General features: G+C 33.0%; 1 protein-coding gene across 9 annotated transcripts in view; it reads right to left on the bottom strand.

Annotated features, from left to right (window-relative positions):
• The window catches only part of LOC118193729 (uncharacterized), a 209,490-nt gene extending 194,396 nt beyond the window's left edge, over positions 1-15,094 (bottom strand). For 4 of the 9 annotated variants that reach the window (XM_085818507.1, XM_085818508.1, XM_085818511.1 and 1 more), the window contains exons 1-2: positions 14,584-15,093; positions 9,513-9,610 (exon numbers count right to left, since the gene is read on the bottom strand). In XM_085818507.1, the coding sequence (XP_085674633.1) occupies positions 9,513-9,610; positions 14,584-14,887 (402 nt within the window). In that variant the 5' untranslated portion in view covers positions 14,888-15,093. Of the gene's footprint in view, positions 1-9,512; positions 9,611-14,510 lie in introns of all 9 variants that reach the window. The other 5 variants (XM_085818509.1, XM_085818513.1, XM_035364855.2 and 2 more) reach the window with 3 other exon arrangements.
• Between the last annotated feature and the right edge of the window lie 4,034 nt (positions 15,095-19,128).

Below are 19,128 nucleotides of genomic sequence, written 5' to 3'. Positions count from 1 at the left end.
GAAAAAATATTTTCTCAGCAATATAATTCAGTGTATACTTATTTCACTTCTCTGTCTCTTATAGATTGTAATTTACTAGATACATATGATCCAATACCTTAATAATACTAAATATGAGAAGGCACCTATAAGTAAGTAAACTTACTACTTTTTCTTATTAACAAACTCAACACAAATAGAATTAGAAGCATTTTATAAATTTTCTACAGTTCTTATTATATTCAGTGCAGAAGTTCCAGTGCTTCACTAAAACTTAAATTCCACAAGAAAGATATGCCTTTAATTAACTGCCACAATATATAACAGGGGTGGCCCTAGTGCGGCTCGCGAGCCTGATACGGCTTTCACAGGCAAGTTGTGCGGCTCATGCATATAATATACAGTCAAAAGTCATTAATCCGGACTCGGCGGGACTTCGGCGATTCCGGATTATCGATTTTTCCGGATTATAAATCATTAGTTTAAATCGCGTAAGATGGCATGCAGAAATTCTAAAATTAAAAATATGAAACCGTAATTTATGAAATAAAGAACAATTATGATCTAAAGGGTATCAAAATTTACAAAAAAAAGCTTAATATTTATTTGTTTACTTTATTAAACATTTCTTTCAATGTAAGTTGTTTAAGTTATTTCATTTTATGTGATAATATTTTCTCTTTAATTCTATAAACAGACAATATTTTGTTCAGTATAATTTTTTGTTCAGTTACAAAGTTCCGCTGTTCAAGACCCGTTAATTGCTGTGCCGAGAATACCGACTAACTTGTCAATCGAAATTTTTTCGTTTTCACTAACCTCTCTGTCACATTCTTCATGTCTTTATCCAGTTTTTGCAGCAATTCCACTTTTTGTTTCATGGACATCGAAACATACTTTCGTTTTGTACGATCCTTTGGGAGCTCCAGAATCGGAAATTCTATTTGACATAATCGAAAGTTCAAGTTTACTTTTATAGCATTGCTCTTACAGTCTGCAAAAAATAATAAGCCGGATCCAATTCAAAAATTAAGAAACAATCATCAACATTAACTGAAATAGATAATTAGATAATTTTAGCTTATACCGTCCGTTATACATAAAACGCGCACGCGAAAACGTATTCTGCGCTTGCGCACGCGCAAATGCGCAGTCGTAAGAGGTCTTATGCGCACGCCTAAACGCCTATGCACATGTGTCAACGCGGCACATGCGCAGAAAGTTTTTAGCTTTGAGGTGCGGATTATGGGTGTCCAAATTAACGACTTTTGACTGTATATAGTATATGAAATATGGTAAATTAAAACTATTCAGTGTCCAAAAGGAAGTAATTAATTAGTTTAGACTCTTTTTACAAAGTTATCAGGGATTTCTTTCTATTTAAAACCTCCTCCACAACTTGTATAATGATGTAAATATGAACTTATGGCTTTTAGAAAATCTAGATGCGGCTCTCGAACATTCCTGAATTCAAATATATGTATTTATAGATATGTGTGTGTGTGTTTGAATCATGAATTGAAAGAAATCATAACCATAGTAATAATTTTGATATAAAAAATATGGTAATCTCCTGTTAATGGGATTGGATTCAGAAATGTACATATGTATGCATGTGTATATGTATGTGTACATGTACAACATGTATGTGTATGCACATACATACATATATACACACATACACATATGCATGCACGAACATATACATGCATATATACATACATTTCTGAATCTGGTCCTAATAACAGAAAAGTACCAAATATATTTAATAACCAAAAATATAAAAATTGTTATATACAGCACAAAGTCTGTAATCCGGACGCCCATTATCAAGAATGATCTATAATCCGCACCTCAAAGCCACAAACTTTATGCATGCGTGTAGAGAATGCACATACATTACGCATGCATGTAAAGAATGCACATACATTGCGCGCATATGCTTTATGCATGTGCGTGCTGAAATTTTAAATGAAGTAAACAAATAAATATTAAGCCTTTTTTTTTTTTTGTAAAATTTAATACTCTTTAGATTATAATTGCTTTTTATTTCATAAAGTACGGTTTCATATTTTTAATAGTATAACTTCTGCATGCCATCTTACCAGATTTAAATTGATGATCTATAATCCGGAATCACCGAAGTCCCGACAAGTCCGGATTATGGACTTTATACTGTACTGCGAAATAGAATGTTAACATCTTTTGTCTAAGAGGGATAGTCTGTGGTAATAACATTTTAAGCACAAAATTTTTAACAAGGCAATATTATATAAACTACCAGATATTTACTTTAATATTTTCTAATAATTAGGCAGTATAAAAATAAATAGCTTGTAGTTTATTTCATATTGTCTCGTTAAAAATTTTCTCAAAGCACACTATCCTGATAAAAGAATCAAATGCAAAAATGAAAACTAGCTAAATTTTTTAAAGTGCTTCTCTTGAAAACTCAGGAGTCGTATATAAATTGCAGATGCAATAATTAAATTTCTATGTAAATAAAGATAAAATATCAACACAGGAAAAAAGTCTCTGAAATTAATGGATTAAGTGATGAGCATTGATATGCAGACTGTTATGAAAGTTTTGATTAATGAAAGAATTTTAAAGAGATCTTAATTTTTAGTGCAGAATGCAAATGGCAAGAAGCCATTCCAAAACAGTTTTCAAAATGAAACAATAAATCTGCATGTACAGAGGGGAAAAAATTAAACATGGAATATTTCTTTAATAATCAATAATCAAAATGTCGTATTTCAGAAATTGAAGGAAAGAGTTGTCTTAGCTATTGTAAACTGTTAACAAAAAACATTATTAGCAGATATTTAAAAAAATCTGACTATCATTATGTTTGGTAGCATACAATAACAAAACCAGAAAAAAAATAATAATTCATGAAAATTCAAAATTCAAAAGCAAATCACATAATGAGCAATTGTAAAGCTTTCACCAACTGAATGATTTTATTCTATTATTTTTTCGATATGTTAATCCTCAAATGCTACATATAACTTGTATATGAAATAAAAGTGTTTTTGAAAGTCTTTACAGTTAGAGTAGACTGAAGGATACCTCTTGTATTACCGTGAAGTTGTGGTTTCATTTATCGCCAAGTTGTTGTTTCATTTATGGTAATTTGAGTAGTTTGAATGTTCCATAAATATACTTTTACCTAGAATTGGGTGCTCCTTTTAACTTTTTTAAGTGAAAATATATCGATGTATACACGGACAAAGTCAATGGAGTGCACAATGCCAAGTTTGTGCAATTCTCTGATGCTTTTTAAAGAGAAAATAGGTTGATTTGTACATGGATAAAGTCAAAAGAGTACACAATGCCTAGTTTGTACAATTCTGTGATTTTTTTTAAGTGAAAATAGGTCAATGTGTACATGGATACCGAGTTTGTGCAATTCTTTGACTTGTTATTTTGTCTTTCTGTAGCGGTGATTTTTGGCACTAAAAACAAAGCCAAAATAACAAGTCAAAGAATTGCACAAACTTGGTATCCATGCACCACCAAAAATCGCAATTTTTGCCAAGGGGTACCCATAAATATGCTTTTACCCTCTTTTCATATATGATCACTCAAACTTAGTCACAGCTCACTGAAGAGGTCAGTACAATTTGTTAATTTCCTTTCGCAAACTTTGTTTTTCAAAACCTTCAGAGAAATCATCACATCAGTGTGTTTTTTGTTTCACCCTCAAGATAATGATAATAGGTATGCACCAGCTGATTTAATATTTAAGTAGACATTAGGAGAGATTGACAATTAGGTTTTGTGGCACAAAGCACATACTTGTCAGCAAATCTTGGATTCAAATCTCATTCATAGATCAGGGATGTCATATTAAAGAAATAGGTGGAATCTGCCATTGATGTTGCTCATAACAAAGACAAGTCCTACTCCAAATACGGGGATGTGAGAGTACTACAGATAAACTAATATTCAATCTAGTACAAGAGAGAACTAGACACTGATATTAATAATATTAATGGTATAATGTTCAGCTGTGGGTAATAAACCTAATTTGAAACTCATGTCATCATTTCTAAGTTTTTTTACAGCAAAATATAAATCTGAAAATTTCTGAAGTCTTCACATGATTTTAAAAACTTCAGTACTTTTCTCTTTCAAACAATAAAATTACCTATGGTTCAGAGAAAACAACATAGATTATATCTTCCAATTAGAAATAATTTCCCAGGTACTCAGATGAGAATTAGCTTTAATGTTTCGCCTTTCTCTAGCATGTTCCCCTCTGCTCCTGAAGTTGTTTATTGTACTGGCTGAAATCTGTACTTTGACGGTCTCGGCTCTAGTGGTATAAAGTGTGTTGTCTAGTGGTATAAAGTAGTTTTTGTTTCTCCACACAGTTAACAAGGACCAACATAGAGAGTTCTTTCAAACAAGGCAGACGTCTAATAATTTAGTTCCTAAGCTCTTGTGAAATCAGTGAACGGATCCACCATATTCTAACTGTTAGACTCATAATGGTGGGCAAATGACTATGGCACAAAAAACTGTCTTGTCTTGAATTTCTAAATAAAATAACTCAGGAGAAAGTTTAAAATAAATTTTTGTCAGTCTGACAGTTACAAAGTACAACTTTCCATTGGGTTACATTACAGAAAATAAATCTCAAATACAGTACTTTAGGTAGGGTACTTTACAAAATAAAAGATAAGACTTTAAAAATAAACATTTACGGGAACAAAATTTCACATTATTGCCCGAAAATTGTAGTGATCAAGCAGTGAATGATTGTGCAACTTTTCATTTGGCTACTAAGCTTCCATGAAGGATGTGCAAGAGGTACATGATGGTTGAAAATTAGGAAGATAAAAAATATCAACAGATTAAAAGAAGTGTAATGCTGGCATCAGAGCTGGGGTAACTGGTGCAGCTGCAGAGCAGCAGAACTAAAGAGTGAAAAATTTTAGATATGCCGGGCAGCAAAATGCCTCTAGCCTAGTGTGATATTTACCAGCAACTCTAACCTAGTGCGAGGTAGAAAGAAAGACGGTAATCAAACAAGAAATTGAAAAATACAAGAAAATATCACAAGCTAAAGTGATTTTATATGCCAATTTTGACAGAAACTTTGGAGAAGAGAGATGTTTGTGTTCTGTTGATCATTTTGACTAAAATTTAAATTGTTGTGAAAATAATGATCTTCCCATGACTCCAAATATTTTAGCATGCACAACCATTGGTGAAATAAATTATGATGCCTAGAATTATCATGGAGCCTAGAATTGCCTCTGTCTAGAATTAACAAGGAATTATTATGAAAGCGTTTCACTTAGGTAATGTGTTCATAATTCATATTATTGTAAATAGTTGCAAAATCTGTGAAGCAGTTGCATAAAAATGCCTGACTTGCTTAGGGACAGGAAATTAATTTTGAAGGAGATCTGCAGCAAAATTGAGACAATTATAATTAAGAAGCTGAAGCTCCATCAAATATAAAATCCTTGTAAAATTCTTCCACAGATTCAAAAGAGGGTACAACTCTGATATATGCCCTAATTTCACCAAATGTGGCAATATGTGTTCTGCGCTGGTTTTTGGTGCGATTGCGTGTTGTATGGCAACCCTGTTGACGTTGAAAAATCTTTCGCTGGAGTTCGTTGGTTCACATCATGCTTTGTGTTTGAGAAGCTAGGGAGAAAGATAAAATGTTGAAAGTTGTTGAAATTCGGCAAAAGGAAATATCATCGTGGCCATCCTGTTGAGGGGCAGTGGGTATTTGGAGGTGTGGAAAGAGGGTCTGGGAGATTATTTTTACTGGCTGTGCATGATAGAACTAGGGATTTGTGATTATTTTTTATTTATTTGTGAACCACAGTATGAATTTTCTGGATAGTGTGTCTGGCTGTCACATAAACACAATAGTGATTACGTGGCGGCATGTTAAAGGCGGTATGAAATTGGTATTTCTGCTGTTCTAAAAAGCATTAATTCATGGTAAGTGCATTTTATTTTATTCTTGTTCTTATTTTGTAGAATGTTATGTTCATTGTTTTTTTAGTATGCATTTCTGTCGTTATTGTTGTATTTTTGAATTGTTTGAAATTTATTTTAGTTATTTTGTTGATTAGTGCATACTGTCTAAATTGTGCAATTTGTAGACGTTTTTTAAAGTTGAAACAGGACGCTGTGTACATGGTATATTCTTTGAAATTTATTGTTGTTATGTTAATTCATTAAAGTGAGGTGTGCGTAGTTTGTAGATTCGTTTGTTGCCTAAATTGTGCAATTCGTAGATGTTTTTTTAAGTTGAAACAGGATGCTGTGTACATGGTATTCTTTGAAATTTATTGTTGTTATGTTAATTTATTAAAGCAAGGTGTGCGTAGTTCGTAGATTCGTTCATTGCCTAGATTGTGCCATTCGTAGATGTTTTTTTAAGTTAAAACATATCGCTGTGTACAAGGACTCTTGTCAAATAATTTTGGTTAGAAATTTTACAATTTTTCTATCTAAATTTTTTGTTTTTGTTTTGGATTTTTAGCTTAAATTGTGTGTTCAAAACGTGGTTTTTGCATTCGCGAAAACAGTGTTTTTGGAGACATTTTAGGCTTAAAGTTCGAAATGTAGGCAAAAAATTTAGATAGCAATATGGCAATGTGGAGTTTCTCACCTAAAATGTTTGTCGAGAAATTTGCCGACTCAAGGGCGCATATCAGTGTAGTTCCCAAAAGGGCTCTATATAAACTGCACAGTGAAACAGGTTTCTTTATCAGTTACTCACGCCATTCAAGGACTGAATAAAAGTAGTACCCTACAATGAATAGCAAATCTTTCAGGTGGATCACAGCTGATGTGAACAATGGAATTACACAGGAATATAAGCAGATACTGCCTGAAGTAACATTAACTTGAGAGTAATATTAGGGAGAATAATTAAGTAAAAATATTAACATTGAGTTTTAGATTAACTTATTAGTACTTATAATGTATTAGTGTATTCCAATGACCATTACCTGTTCAAAAAGCATCCTAACTGAAATAGTAATGTTTGGAATTATTTATACACCAGAAATGGAATTATTTGTAATTTTACATATTTGTTGCTCAGCCGATAAGCCAGCAGTGGACTGTTTGAAATCTATTAAATTTTTACAAATATAATACCAGAAATTAAATTAGCAATTAATAAAGAAACATGGCAATGCATGATTTCTATTTCAAATTCCATTTGTATTAAAACATTAAATTATATTTATTCAAAATCAGTCACATTTTAGATGGCAAAGGATCGCAAGTAGCTTGTCAGCCGCAGTTTGGCCATGTCTGTTATATACTTTTCACCTGATCACTGAGATATTTCTGGTACTTTCTGCTTTTTGAAATTACTGGAATGCAATATGATGGTCATATCATGATTACGGCTAACACAGTGCGTTCATAAAGTTATGGTGCACTTTTGTTCGGTCACAGGAAAGCAACAAAACAAGATAGAAATGGGAAATCTTCACCAAACAAGAGAAAATCTCTTAAAGTTTTATACCTATTCAGTGCAGGTCAATGTAGGCTCCATCCATGCCGTCACAGTCTACTCCGCAGAAAAATAGTCCTATCACTTTATCATGCATCAGGCCACATAACATGTTCACTTTAGGGTTGTTACGTTCGTACTCTAAGTAGGCATGAGGATTTTCAGTAGCCCATATTTGGATGTTATCACAATGAACATGTCCATTAACATAGAATGTCACCTCATTGCTAAACACAATCATTTGCAGAAATCGGTTATCATTGTCGATCTCATGATGCATATATGATGCTGCTGTAAGGATTTTGGCTAATCTTTGGAATATGGTAACAGGTAGTTTGGCGACATTTTGGTAAGGCGATAAAGGTTACTAGCTAGGACTTTAGCAATGTACATGGATAAAGTCAAGAGTGTGCGCAATGCCATTTTTGTGCAATTCTGGGATTTTTTTTTAAGTGAAAATAGGTCGACGTGTACATGGATGATACTGTGTATGTGCAATTCTTAAAAACGTGGCAAGCAGTTTGCAATTCTGCACTTTCTCCCAATTTCGCACCTAATCTTCATCATGATTAAGCATTTTTGTTTCATAAAAGTTCTAGTATAAGCGTAATTCGGCTAGCAGATTGTTGGAAAAAATGTTGAGTAAAAAAAAAAAAAAAAAAACATGCCTTTACTTCGTGAAAACAAAATGGCGTCCAAAATAAAACTAGCACGTTGCTGTAGCAGGGTTAGTTGCCAAAAAATCGCCAAGTTACCATAATCCAAAGATTAACCAGGGCTTCTTAGGTAACTCTTCCATATAGTCTCTACAGACTCGTCACTGATCGATGGCAAAATGGGGTTTGTCCAACAAACTACCTGTATCCTTCAATTGCTTATCCCACCAATGAATGTTATTCCTATGAGGTGGCAGTTCATTGTACACACGATGATATTCACATTGCACTTCGGTCATGGATTCGAACTGGGCAAGCTATAGAACACACTGAATTCACCTGTGTGCGCACATGCTTACACATCATACTATGGAAACTTGGACAGTTTTCCTTTTGTTTGGTGAAGATTTCACATTTATATCTTGTTTTATTGCTCTCCTGTGACAGATCAAAAGTGCACCCTGACTTTACGGATGCACTGTATAGTGATCAATTACATTTATTCAATTAAAGTACCTATTACAGTGATTACAGGGACCGGACCAAAATGTCATTAAATTTTAGTTGCCAAAACCATTGCCAGCATCAAATTACCAAGATATTCATCTACTAAAGAGACCTGCCTCTGTATTCTTACTTTTCCTGGATAGCTCCTCTGTCTAGATTTTTCATGTTACATAACACAGAAAAATACAACAATTTCGCATATATAATTGCACTAAAACCATTTATCTATGCACGACATTTTTAACAGTATGATACAAAGCTTATAAAAAAAATACCACTATAGAGTGATTTTTTTTATTTGCTTGATAATCATAAGCTACACATCTTTATAATAAATACTAGTTTCAGTTTTTAAACTACTATTATGGCTAAAAATACTTAGTGGATCTATCATTAAGAACTTCAATAAAGATTTTTGCTCCTGAAAAAGAGATCATTTTCTTTGTGTCTCGAAATGCACAGACTTTTTATTTGAAATTAACATCAAATGGAAGAATTTGTAAATTATCAAATTTCTTAATGTTATACATCTCTTGTTAATTACAATACAAAAAAGTTTTAAAATCTCTGCAGTGGAAAAAAAAAATAATATTATCATATAATGTAAATGAAATTTTAACATGAATGAAAAGACAGCTTTCTATCAGTTGTTTTAAATTGCATTCAATGATATGCTTTTGATATTTTTTTAAAGATTTCCCATTTCCAATGCAAAAAGAATGCCCCAATTTGTTAATTACTTTACCAATTATTTAAGTTTAATTATCAGTTAAACTAATCAATACAACAGATCTTTCACATAGTCATATGATCTTCAGCATTTATATAAAACACACTACTAAAAATTTTTCATAGCTTGCCTCAGTTATTTCATCTTCAATAGTTCCCATTCTTTTAACCAGTTTCAGAATCTGCCATCTAACAGCTTCTTCTTTTTTATAAATGTTAAGCATCTCTTCTAAAAAAAATATTTACACATGAGAGTATTTCTGATTTCGTAAATAATTATGAAGTAGAACTTCATATTTGAAGAAGCATAATTGTTACTTTACTTTTGTTTGTGAAAACTGCAACACTTATTTGCTGAAGAGATGATTTAAAATTTTTTCACATATATATATATATATATATATATATATTTCCTTTCATTCAGTTCCACATGCTTAATATAACATTTAATGCATACCCAGTTCTATTGGAGATTTGGGGGACAGCTCAGTTTAATTCCTTTTATATTTCTCATTTTACTTTTCATGCTGGTTTAACCTGTAGTGATAGATTAATTTATTTCTTATTTCCCTACTATATCATAGCTGCCAACCTTGAAATATGAAGAACCAGAATTTTCCAAGAAAATTTTCAGCTGCATTGTGATGTTATTCTAAAAGAATAAAAACTGACTTAAGAGTACATAGTTCAGCACCCTCAATACATTCTTTATACATAGTTCAGCAACCTGAATAATACAAGCTTCATTTTGCTGAACTATGTATCATAGAAAATTAAATATATGGTACTTACTTATTATTGTAACCATCTTAATAGGAACTGGCAAAGCTTCAGAATACACCAAACTCTGATAACCACATATACAACAATTATTCAGGCAACCCTGCGCATGATAAATATTCAATTTTGAATGTATTACCACATGGGCCCACCACATGAGCGGTAAAAGACTCTGAACACTGGTAGTTCGGTCCGGGGTTCGAGTCCCAGCGAACGGGCTGGCTGCATGGGCATTTTCATGGTTTTCCCCGTGTGTAACGTGGATACAAGCCAGTTTCCCTTAAAAAGACCTCCACAGGGCATCCCTCCCTTTCCGTGTAGTGCCTAAGGGTGAAGCATGTAATAATTAAAAGAAATAAAATGTATTACCACGAATTGCCCTTGTACCACAAATGCTTTTTTTATTAACAGGAAATTATTTCATTTTTGGTAACCTGAGTAAATAAATGTTATGAAAATCCTATTATGAAATAAGTAGTTGCATGATTGCGATGAATTTGAATGATGGGAAAAGATTTCTAATGGCTTGTTATGTGTGTTGGTTAGGAAGTATGTTGCTGTTTTGTGGTTAAGATGGTAAAATGGCTGAATGTGGTAAGATTAATTTGAAGTTTCTGCACAATTTGGAACGAAAGGGGAAAACAGCATTAATTCACTGGTGTTTAAATAAAGGTTTACTTAGTAGCCATTATAAGTTTCCTGTTTGTTGGAAGAAAATGCATATGTTCGAACAACGGAGGATACCGGCAATATGGAGGATTTTTTTTTTACTCTTATTTTTGTGAACTTATGTGGTGAGGCCAGTATACAGATTCTAGTTTAGATAATTTTAGGAAGTTTCTGGATGTTGTTAAGGAATTTTGTTTGACTGAAGACAGAAAAATTTCTAAATAAGATAAGTGGATATTGACTTTGCGTAATGCTAAGATGAATTTCCTCTTTTTATGTTATTTGATTGTTTGATTTAAAATGTAGTTTATTAAGATTATATATTTTTTCTTAGCTGCTCCTTTAACTTTTTAAGTGAAAATAGATCGATGTGCACATGGACAAAGATACAATGCCAAGGTTGTGCAATTCTCTGAATTTTTTAAGTGAAAATAGGTCGATGTGTGCCAAAAATCACTGCTACACAAAGCCAAAATAACAAATAAAAGAATTGCACAAACTCAGTATCCATGTACTGCCAAAAATTACCAATTTACGCCAAGGGGCAACTATAAATATATTTTTACCTTGATTTTTAATGAACTGGTTTATTTATATGAACAGGTATCCTAAGAAGTATAATCAATATTCTACAAATAAATCCAATATCAAAAGATTTGATAGATAAAATCAATATCAGGAGTGTGTACACAGGTGAAAGGAAATAAAGGAAAATAAAAAGCTGAAAAGTACATTATCGGGATTCCAAACAACAAAATGGATAGACTGCCCATGCACAAATGCTATGACAGAATTTAGAGCACATTAAAGTGATTTTAACCATATACAATTTAATTATAATTAATTTTGATAATTATGCTGCACATTTTCTTACTATTCACAATGAACACAGCATTAACTTTTTGGAGCTTTTCTTATATGCAAAAATAATCTTCTTCTGGACTAAGATTTTTTTTTTTTTTTTTTTATTATTATTTATTTATTAAAGAAAGATTGCAGCCTATGAGTATAACTGTAAATAATAAAACTGCTGGATATTTTGCATAAAGCAAAAAAAAAAAAAAATATTGTTTTTCATATACAGTCAGTTAGGCATTAGCATAAACCAAATGGTATTTTAAATATTTTACATGTTTACTTCCAGTTTAAATTTTTGATCTAACAAAAAAGATATTAAATTTAAAAGAATGTTAGGTATTTTCTGATTATTCACACTCTCATTGTAAAGCCAAAAGTGAATGCAGATAAGCAGAAAATGTGAAATAACTCAAAACTATTTTTTTTTTTTTTTCTGTATGCAAATACTTAATTTTTTGCTGCATGTTAGCTTAAATATGACAAACGCATATCTGTAAAACTCTTCGTTAAAAAAGATGACGGTAAAATCCTAGTACATGGTGCAGCCTAGGTGCGATTTTGAAAATTATCGCCAACACCAAAAATGACCCAAAGAACGTCTATGTATATACTATACACTATATACTATCACTATATACAGTTTTGTTCTTCTAACAACTTGACTGATGCCATTTTGAGTTCTTTCCGTGTCTTTTCATGTCTGTCACACCCTCTATAAAAAAAAGGGGGGAACAGGAGTTCCCACCAACACTACAATCTCAGCCCATTGGCCTATGCAGTTTTAATTGTTTATCCCACCAACGTCACACGACGAGAAGAAAGGTTAGTAGGACACGGAGGGGGATTTGCACCTTTTTCAAATTTTTTCGCGATGCTAAGAACAGCACCTCACCGTTAGAATATTAAACAGTATATTCTACCGGGTACAATAATCGTATCTGATTGCTGGAAATCATATGCATGTTTGGAGGATGAAGGTTTTCAACATCTTGCTGTGAACCATAAATATCATTTTAAAGATCTTGAAACAGGTGCACGTACGAATATAATAGAGGGCACGTGGAGTGCTATAAAAAGCGCCATTCCAAGGCATTGTGATAAAGAGAATTTTGCTTTTTATTTAGCGGAAGAAGTATGGAGGGAAAATTCGCAGAAAAAATCTTTCAATAATTTTATTGAATCAATTAGAAAAGTGTATCCGCCATGTAATCAAGATTCTGAAGAAGATTAGGTAAGTTAGTATTTTTAATTATTTGAGGATATTATTTTTATGCATTGTTCTAAATGTAAGGAGTAAATAAAGTAATATGGTATTATTGGAAAATTGTTATTAGCAATGATTTAGTTTAAAGTAATTAGGATTATAAGCTAATTTTTATTAATTTAATGTAAGTGCTTATTAATATTTTAAGTAGTGTTTTTGAATTTAATTATATTTTAATTAAATGATAGTTATTTTGTGAATTATATGTTTGTAGGAATTTGGTATACGTTTCAGTGGAAGTAAATGTGCATGGAAATAATTTAAATATTTGACACTAAGTATTTGTAACCATTTTTAATGTTTGCGTATAAATTCGTTGGTGACGTTTATAATATAATAGATAATTTAGAAGTAAAAGCTTTTGGATATTTTATTTATTTTATACGAGGAAATGTTCATCCTTGGAAAGGGTATATACTTTTTCGCGATCAGGTAATTTCATATATGTGCTTTTTACCGAGTTTAAAGATTAAGAAAATTTTCCTGCATTTTCGTGCAAATTTTTGTAATTTATGAGAAAATAGCAGTGTAGATGGATAAAGTTAAGAGTGTGTGCAATGCCCTTTTTGTGAAATTCTGAGATGTTTTTTTAAGTAAAAATAAGTCGACGTCTAAATGGTTCATGTGTATGTGCTATTCTGAAAAACGCGCAAGGAGTTTGCAATTGTGCACTTTTCCCAGTTCTGCAGTTAATATTTGTCATGATTAAGCAGTTTTGTTACATAAAATTTCTAGCATAAGTGTAATTCGGCTAATAGATTGTTGGAAAAAGTGTTGAGTAAATAAAAAGAAAAGAAACATGTCTTTACTTCGTGAAGACAAAATGGCGGCGGGAAAAAAAACATAAAGGGTTGCTGTAGCAGAGTTGGTCGCCAAATTTTCGCCAAAAAAATCGCCAGGTTACCATAATCCAAAGATCAACCAAATGGCCCTAGGATTTAATCGAAACTTTTCATCAATACTAAATTATAAGTATGAAGCATACATGGAGAAAGTTCAGAATCACCCACTTCTTGGCACACTTTTAAGAATTGCTCAAACTCGGTATCCATGTGCTCATCAACCTATTTTCACTTAAAAAAACATCAGAGAATTGCACAAATTCGGCATTGCGCACTCCCTTGACTTTGTCTATGTACACCTCGATGTATTTTCACTTAAAAAGTCAAAGGAAATTGACAAAAATCTAATTCTTATTACTCTTGTAAAAAATGCCAAACATTACGCACCAAATAATTGGGCGATTCTGCACTTTACCTGCATTACTATAAATTTAATTTTCTTAAACACTTAAGAGTCGTTTAGCAGAATACTGTTACTATTTCCAATGGTTGAACAACATGGTCGCATGAGATTTACATACATTAAAAAATATATACTCTAGTTTCCCTTGCAAAGATCTTTCCCATGAATGGATACCTGCCACAGGCAGATAGTCCTAATTTTCATAAACAATATAATCCTAGATAACTAATTTTGCACATCATCAGATAACTAATTGATAAAGAATGAAATATCACACGCACAGATAAAAATTTATAAATAAATAAAAACATACACATCCAAAAATGTGCTGACTCGCAGAAATGAAGCATTTTGAAGCAAGATATGAATTAAGTGACATTAAATACCTGGATCTCTATCTTCTTTATCTACGTTACTTATATCATCACTGCGGTATGAATCAGCAGGCTGTAGAGATTCATCGGAATATGAGCGTTTAATATACGCAGCGTTTAATTTAGATTTTAAACCTGCAATATGCGCTGGTAAGGGTACATCGATACTAAAATATGGCTTCACCCCTTCCAGACCTTGTTTTTGAATAATTGCTTTGAGAATTGTATATAAAATATTGAAATTAACTGCTCCAACTTCTGGAACACGAAGAGCTATTTCCAGCAGCTGACGCAAATTGTATTCAGTGTAATACATTTTCTCGCTTCTCGGCAAAAAAAAAAAAAAAAAAAAAAACCTTTAAAAGAACTAAAAAAAACCCTCTCGAATATCTACAGGAAACAAGATGCCGCGAAAACCGAAGTTAAAGAAACAAAAAAATTATTATTTTTTCATCTAAACGTATCCTATCCACCATCCACCGTATACAGAAACTAAATTCGAATTTCGTTTTTCGTGTAAAAAAAAAAAAAAAAAAAAAATGTAAAATCCAGCTGTTGCCACTCAAGTTTTGAAAGATTAATCCATTACATCATTTTATTTTTTATTTACGGCAAAGGTTAGCTATTGTAAAAGTTGACTTTCGTTTTCTTTAGATTTTAAGAGTAAATTTTGAGAAACATGAACGCAACCTTTTGGCATATCACTGTCTTTTCCTTAAGGAATAAGAAAAGTAAGAGTCAGGCAGTAAGCGAGTTACATAATTAACTCTTTTGCAGGACGCTGTTTATCGCACAGTCCATCACTATTTGCATACAACACAATCCAGCGAAATAGGTAACAATGCTAATAGTTAAATACACTAGCGAAATAAGCAGGCTTCTGGATGATCAGTACCGGCTAGATTAAGTCTCATATTTGCCTCTAAAATCGTCAATGTCAATCTTAAGTTGGTTGCTTCTTCTTCTTTTTTCAAGATCCGAGGTTTGTTTAAAAGATGTAAGTTAAAAGGTCAGGGTTAAATCCTTAGTTGCAACACTGGCAATAAAGAGGTAGTCATAAGCTTCTTCAATCATGAAGCATGAATTGCGGCATCATATAATCCAAAGCATTACGGATTTTGAAGTTGCAACGGTGCAGTAGGAGAAACTCATAATCGTAATTAAGTCTATTAGACAGTAGAAGCTTGCCAGAGAAAATAAAAAAATGTATCCTCGGAAATGCGTAGTCGTGTTTCAGACCACAGCGCGGTCTCCATGAAATAGTTGATGAGTAGCTGGGCAGCATGGCCGTCAGTAGGATTAGCGGTGACATTGTGAATATGCCCAGGTAACCAGGACTTATTTTTAAAGTCCGCAAGCTGTCGAGTTGTCTGAGCTTTCTGTGAGTAAACCATTGCCAATTTTAAAGTGGTTGGATTATCAGGAGTTCAGACGTTCTCGAACATGTTAATGGTATAACTGCTGAGCTCAAATGCATAGTACTTAGGATGAATGTTCATTGACGAGAAGTCGAAGTTTAGATAGGACTGATTAACTAACGAGACGACGCTCGAGGTGACACTGAAGCGGTCGATAGAGGCATCATCAAAATTCCGGCTTGCAGGGGCCCATGTACAGTCGGTCACAAAAGTATTCGAACACCGGTACCCATTCAGAAAATTTACTTTTCCGTTGAGACACAAAATTGTCTCCAGAGTTTATCTTGGTTCGATAGACAAAAAAAAACAAAAGGATGGCTCATGTCCAAAATTGGCTAGGTGCATGAAACAAAATACAACATGGCCTATCTGGGTGAGATGGGAAACAAAATGGCTGCTCACGTAATCCATTATTGCGCTCAGAGAAAACGCAAAGTGTCGCTGCGGCTCATCTCGGTTCGCGAAGAATGAAAACCCAAAACGGTCTGCAGTGTCTATCTTTGTTGGATGAGAAAACAAAAGGATGGCTCATGTCCAGTTTATTTAGGTGTGGGAAAAAATATAACGTGACCTATCTGGATGAGATGTCTCCAGCGATCCAGTATAGACTTTTTCCCCATCTGCAATAGGTGACATCTATAAACAATTTCATTGAAATCTCCTCGAAATATAAGAAACAGCTAGCTCGTGAAATTGTAAGGTATTCCCAAAAAATTCCACTTCTTGAAGTAGGAAAAACATCCTAGATGCAAATGAGGTATACAGAGAAAAAGCATGTTGCACCATGGAGAAACCGCACGGTTCTGAACAGAAAACGTGGAATGTTTTTATAGAAAAGAGTTGAAAGTGAAAGTAAAAGCCGATTGGAAATTTTTCACTTCGTTGCCGACTGGGAAAAAATTTTCAGAGCTCAGAAAAAAAAATCTGAGATGTAAAAAAAAAAAAAAAAACTTTTTGTTAATTTTTATCATGTCTTCTAGACATGATAAAAATTAACCCTACCCCCCTTTTGTGTGGGAATGTTGTCTCACTGTTTCTAAAAATAGACCATGACTCATTCTAGGAATTATATGTTTTAAAAAGGATGAGTTTAAAGTTTATAAGATAAGATAAGTTTTTAAAAAGGATATGTTTAAAAAGTCTTTGGGTTTCTCCATTCCAAAGTAAACAAAGTGAAGACATCAAATTAATAGAAAAAAAAGGAAGAGATTTTTTTTTTTTTTTTTTTTTTTTTTTTTTCCTATAGCTCTGGAAATATTTTTCCAGTTCAACAGCCAAGAAATATTTCCAGCCAATACAATTTCATTTTTACTTTCACTTTCAATTCATTTCTTATATCTATAAGAACATTTCATTTTTCTGTTCACATCAGTGTGGGTTGTTCAAGACGCAGCAACTCTACTCCATCCCACAACCAGGTAAAAAAGATGTTTTTTCATGAGATGTTCTTTTGGCTTTCGAAAACAATGATGACATGATGATTGTAATACATTTCTGTTCTCATGTCCCATGCTTGAACTCAGAATTATTTCCGGAACTCTGAAAATTTTTCCTAGTCACCTCGATGACCCAGCTTTCGTATATTTATTTTTTAAGCCACTCGAGTTTCGACTTCCCATCCGTGTGTGCTGTGCATTCAACCTGGAGACACATTCCCTGAGCTCTAAGAAAATGTTTCCCAGCCCACTCAATCCCTGAAATGGATTAAAAAAAATTCTTTCATACATTTTTAAAGCTCAAGAGTGTTCGGTGTTATGGAAAGAACCTTTTTTTTCCCTGAGCTCTAAGAAAATGTTTACCAGCAGACTCAATCGCTGAAATGGATTAAAAATAAATTTGTTCCTATATTTTTAAAGCTCAAGAGTGTTAGCTGTCATGGAAAGAGCCTTTTTTTTCCCTGAGCTCTAAGAAAATGTTTCCCAGCAGACTCAATCGCTGAAATGGATTAAAAATAAATTCTTTCATACATTTTTAAAGCTCAAGCGTGTTAGCTGTCATGGAAAGAGCCTTTTTTTTTTTCCTGAGCTCTAAGAAAATGTTTCCCAGCAGACTCAATCGCTGAAATGGATTAAAAATAAATTCTTTCATACATTTTTAAACCTCAAGAGTGTTAGCTGTCATGGAAAGAGCCTTTTTTTCCCCTGAGCTCTAAGAAAATGTTTCCCAGCAGACTCAATCGCTGAAATGGATTAAAAATAAATTCTTTCATACATTTTTAAACCTCAAGCGTGTTAGCTGTCATGGAAAGAGCCTTTTTTTTTCCCTGAGCTCTGAGAAAATGTTTCCCAGCAGACTCAATCGCTGAAATGGATTAAAAATAAATTCTTTCATACATTTTTAAAGCTTAAGCGTGTTAGCTGTCATGGAAAGAGCCTTTTTTTCCCCTGAGCTCTGAGAAAATGTTTCCCAGCAGACTCAATCGCTGAAATGGATTAAAAATAATTTCTTTCATACATTTTTAAAGCTTAAGCGTGTTAGCTGTCATGGAAAGAGCCTTTTTTTCCCCTGAGCTCTCAGAAAATGTTTCCCAGCAGACTCAATCGCTGAAATGGATTAAAAATAAATTCTTTCATATATTTTTAAAGCTTAAGCGTGTTAGTTCTCATGGAAAGAGCCTTTTTTTCCCCTGAGCTCTAAGAAAATGTTTCCCAGTAGACTCAATCGCTGAAATGGATTAAAAACAAATTCTTTCATACATTTTTAAAGCTCAAGCGTGTTAGCTGTCATGGAAAGGGCCTTTTTTTTTCCCCAGCCCACTCAATCGGTGAAATGGATTAAAAATAACTTCTTTCATACATTTTTAAAGCTCAAGCGTGTTAGCTGTCATAGAAACTAAAATTTATGTCATGGTTTGTGTCTCACACGTCGTCAACGGTATGGTTTGAGGTGAAAATTGAAAACCCGGTATGAAAAATCTCTTTAAGTTCACTTTAGAAGAAGCTGTGGGATAGAGAGATTTCGTCATGGAAAAATGTCTTTCAATGTCAGTCATGGGAAAATGTCTTTCAATGTCCGTCATGGAAAAATGTCTTTCAATATCATGACATCTCCTTTCAAATAGGATTGAAGGATTTTTCTTAAACTATGTTGAAATCTTGATCCATCCAAATTACAGATGGGAAATTCTGATCCATGGATG

The sequence above is a fragment of the Stegodyphus dumicola genome, chromosome 6 (assembly GCF_044657685.1).
Source record: "Stegodyphus dumicola isolate Sdum_Otavi_A_Nest chromosome 6, ASM4465768v1".
Lineage (NCBI taxonomy): Eukaryota > Metazoa > Arthropoda > Arachnida > Araneae > Eresidae > Stegodyphus > Stegodyphus dumicola.
The sequence above is the reverse complement of the archived record's forward strand: the minus strand, read 5'-3'. Positions and strand labels throughout refer to the sequence as shown.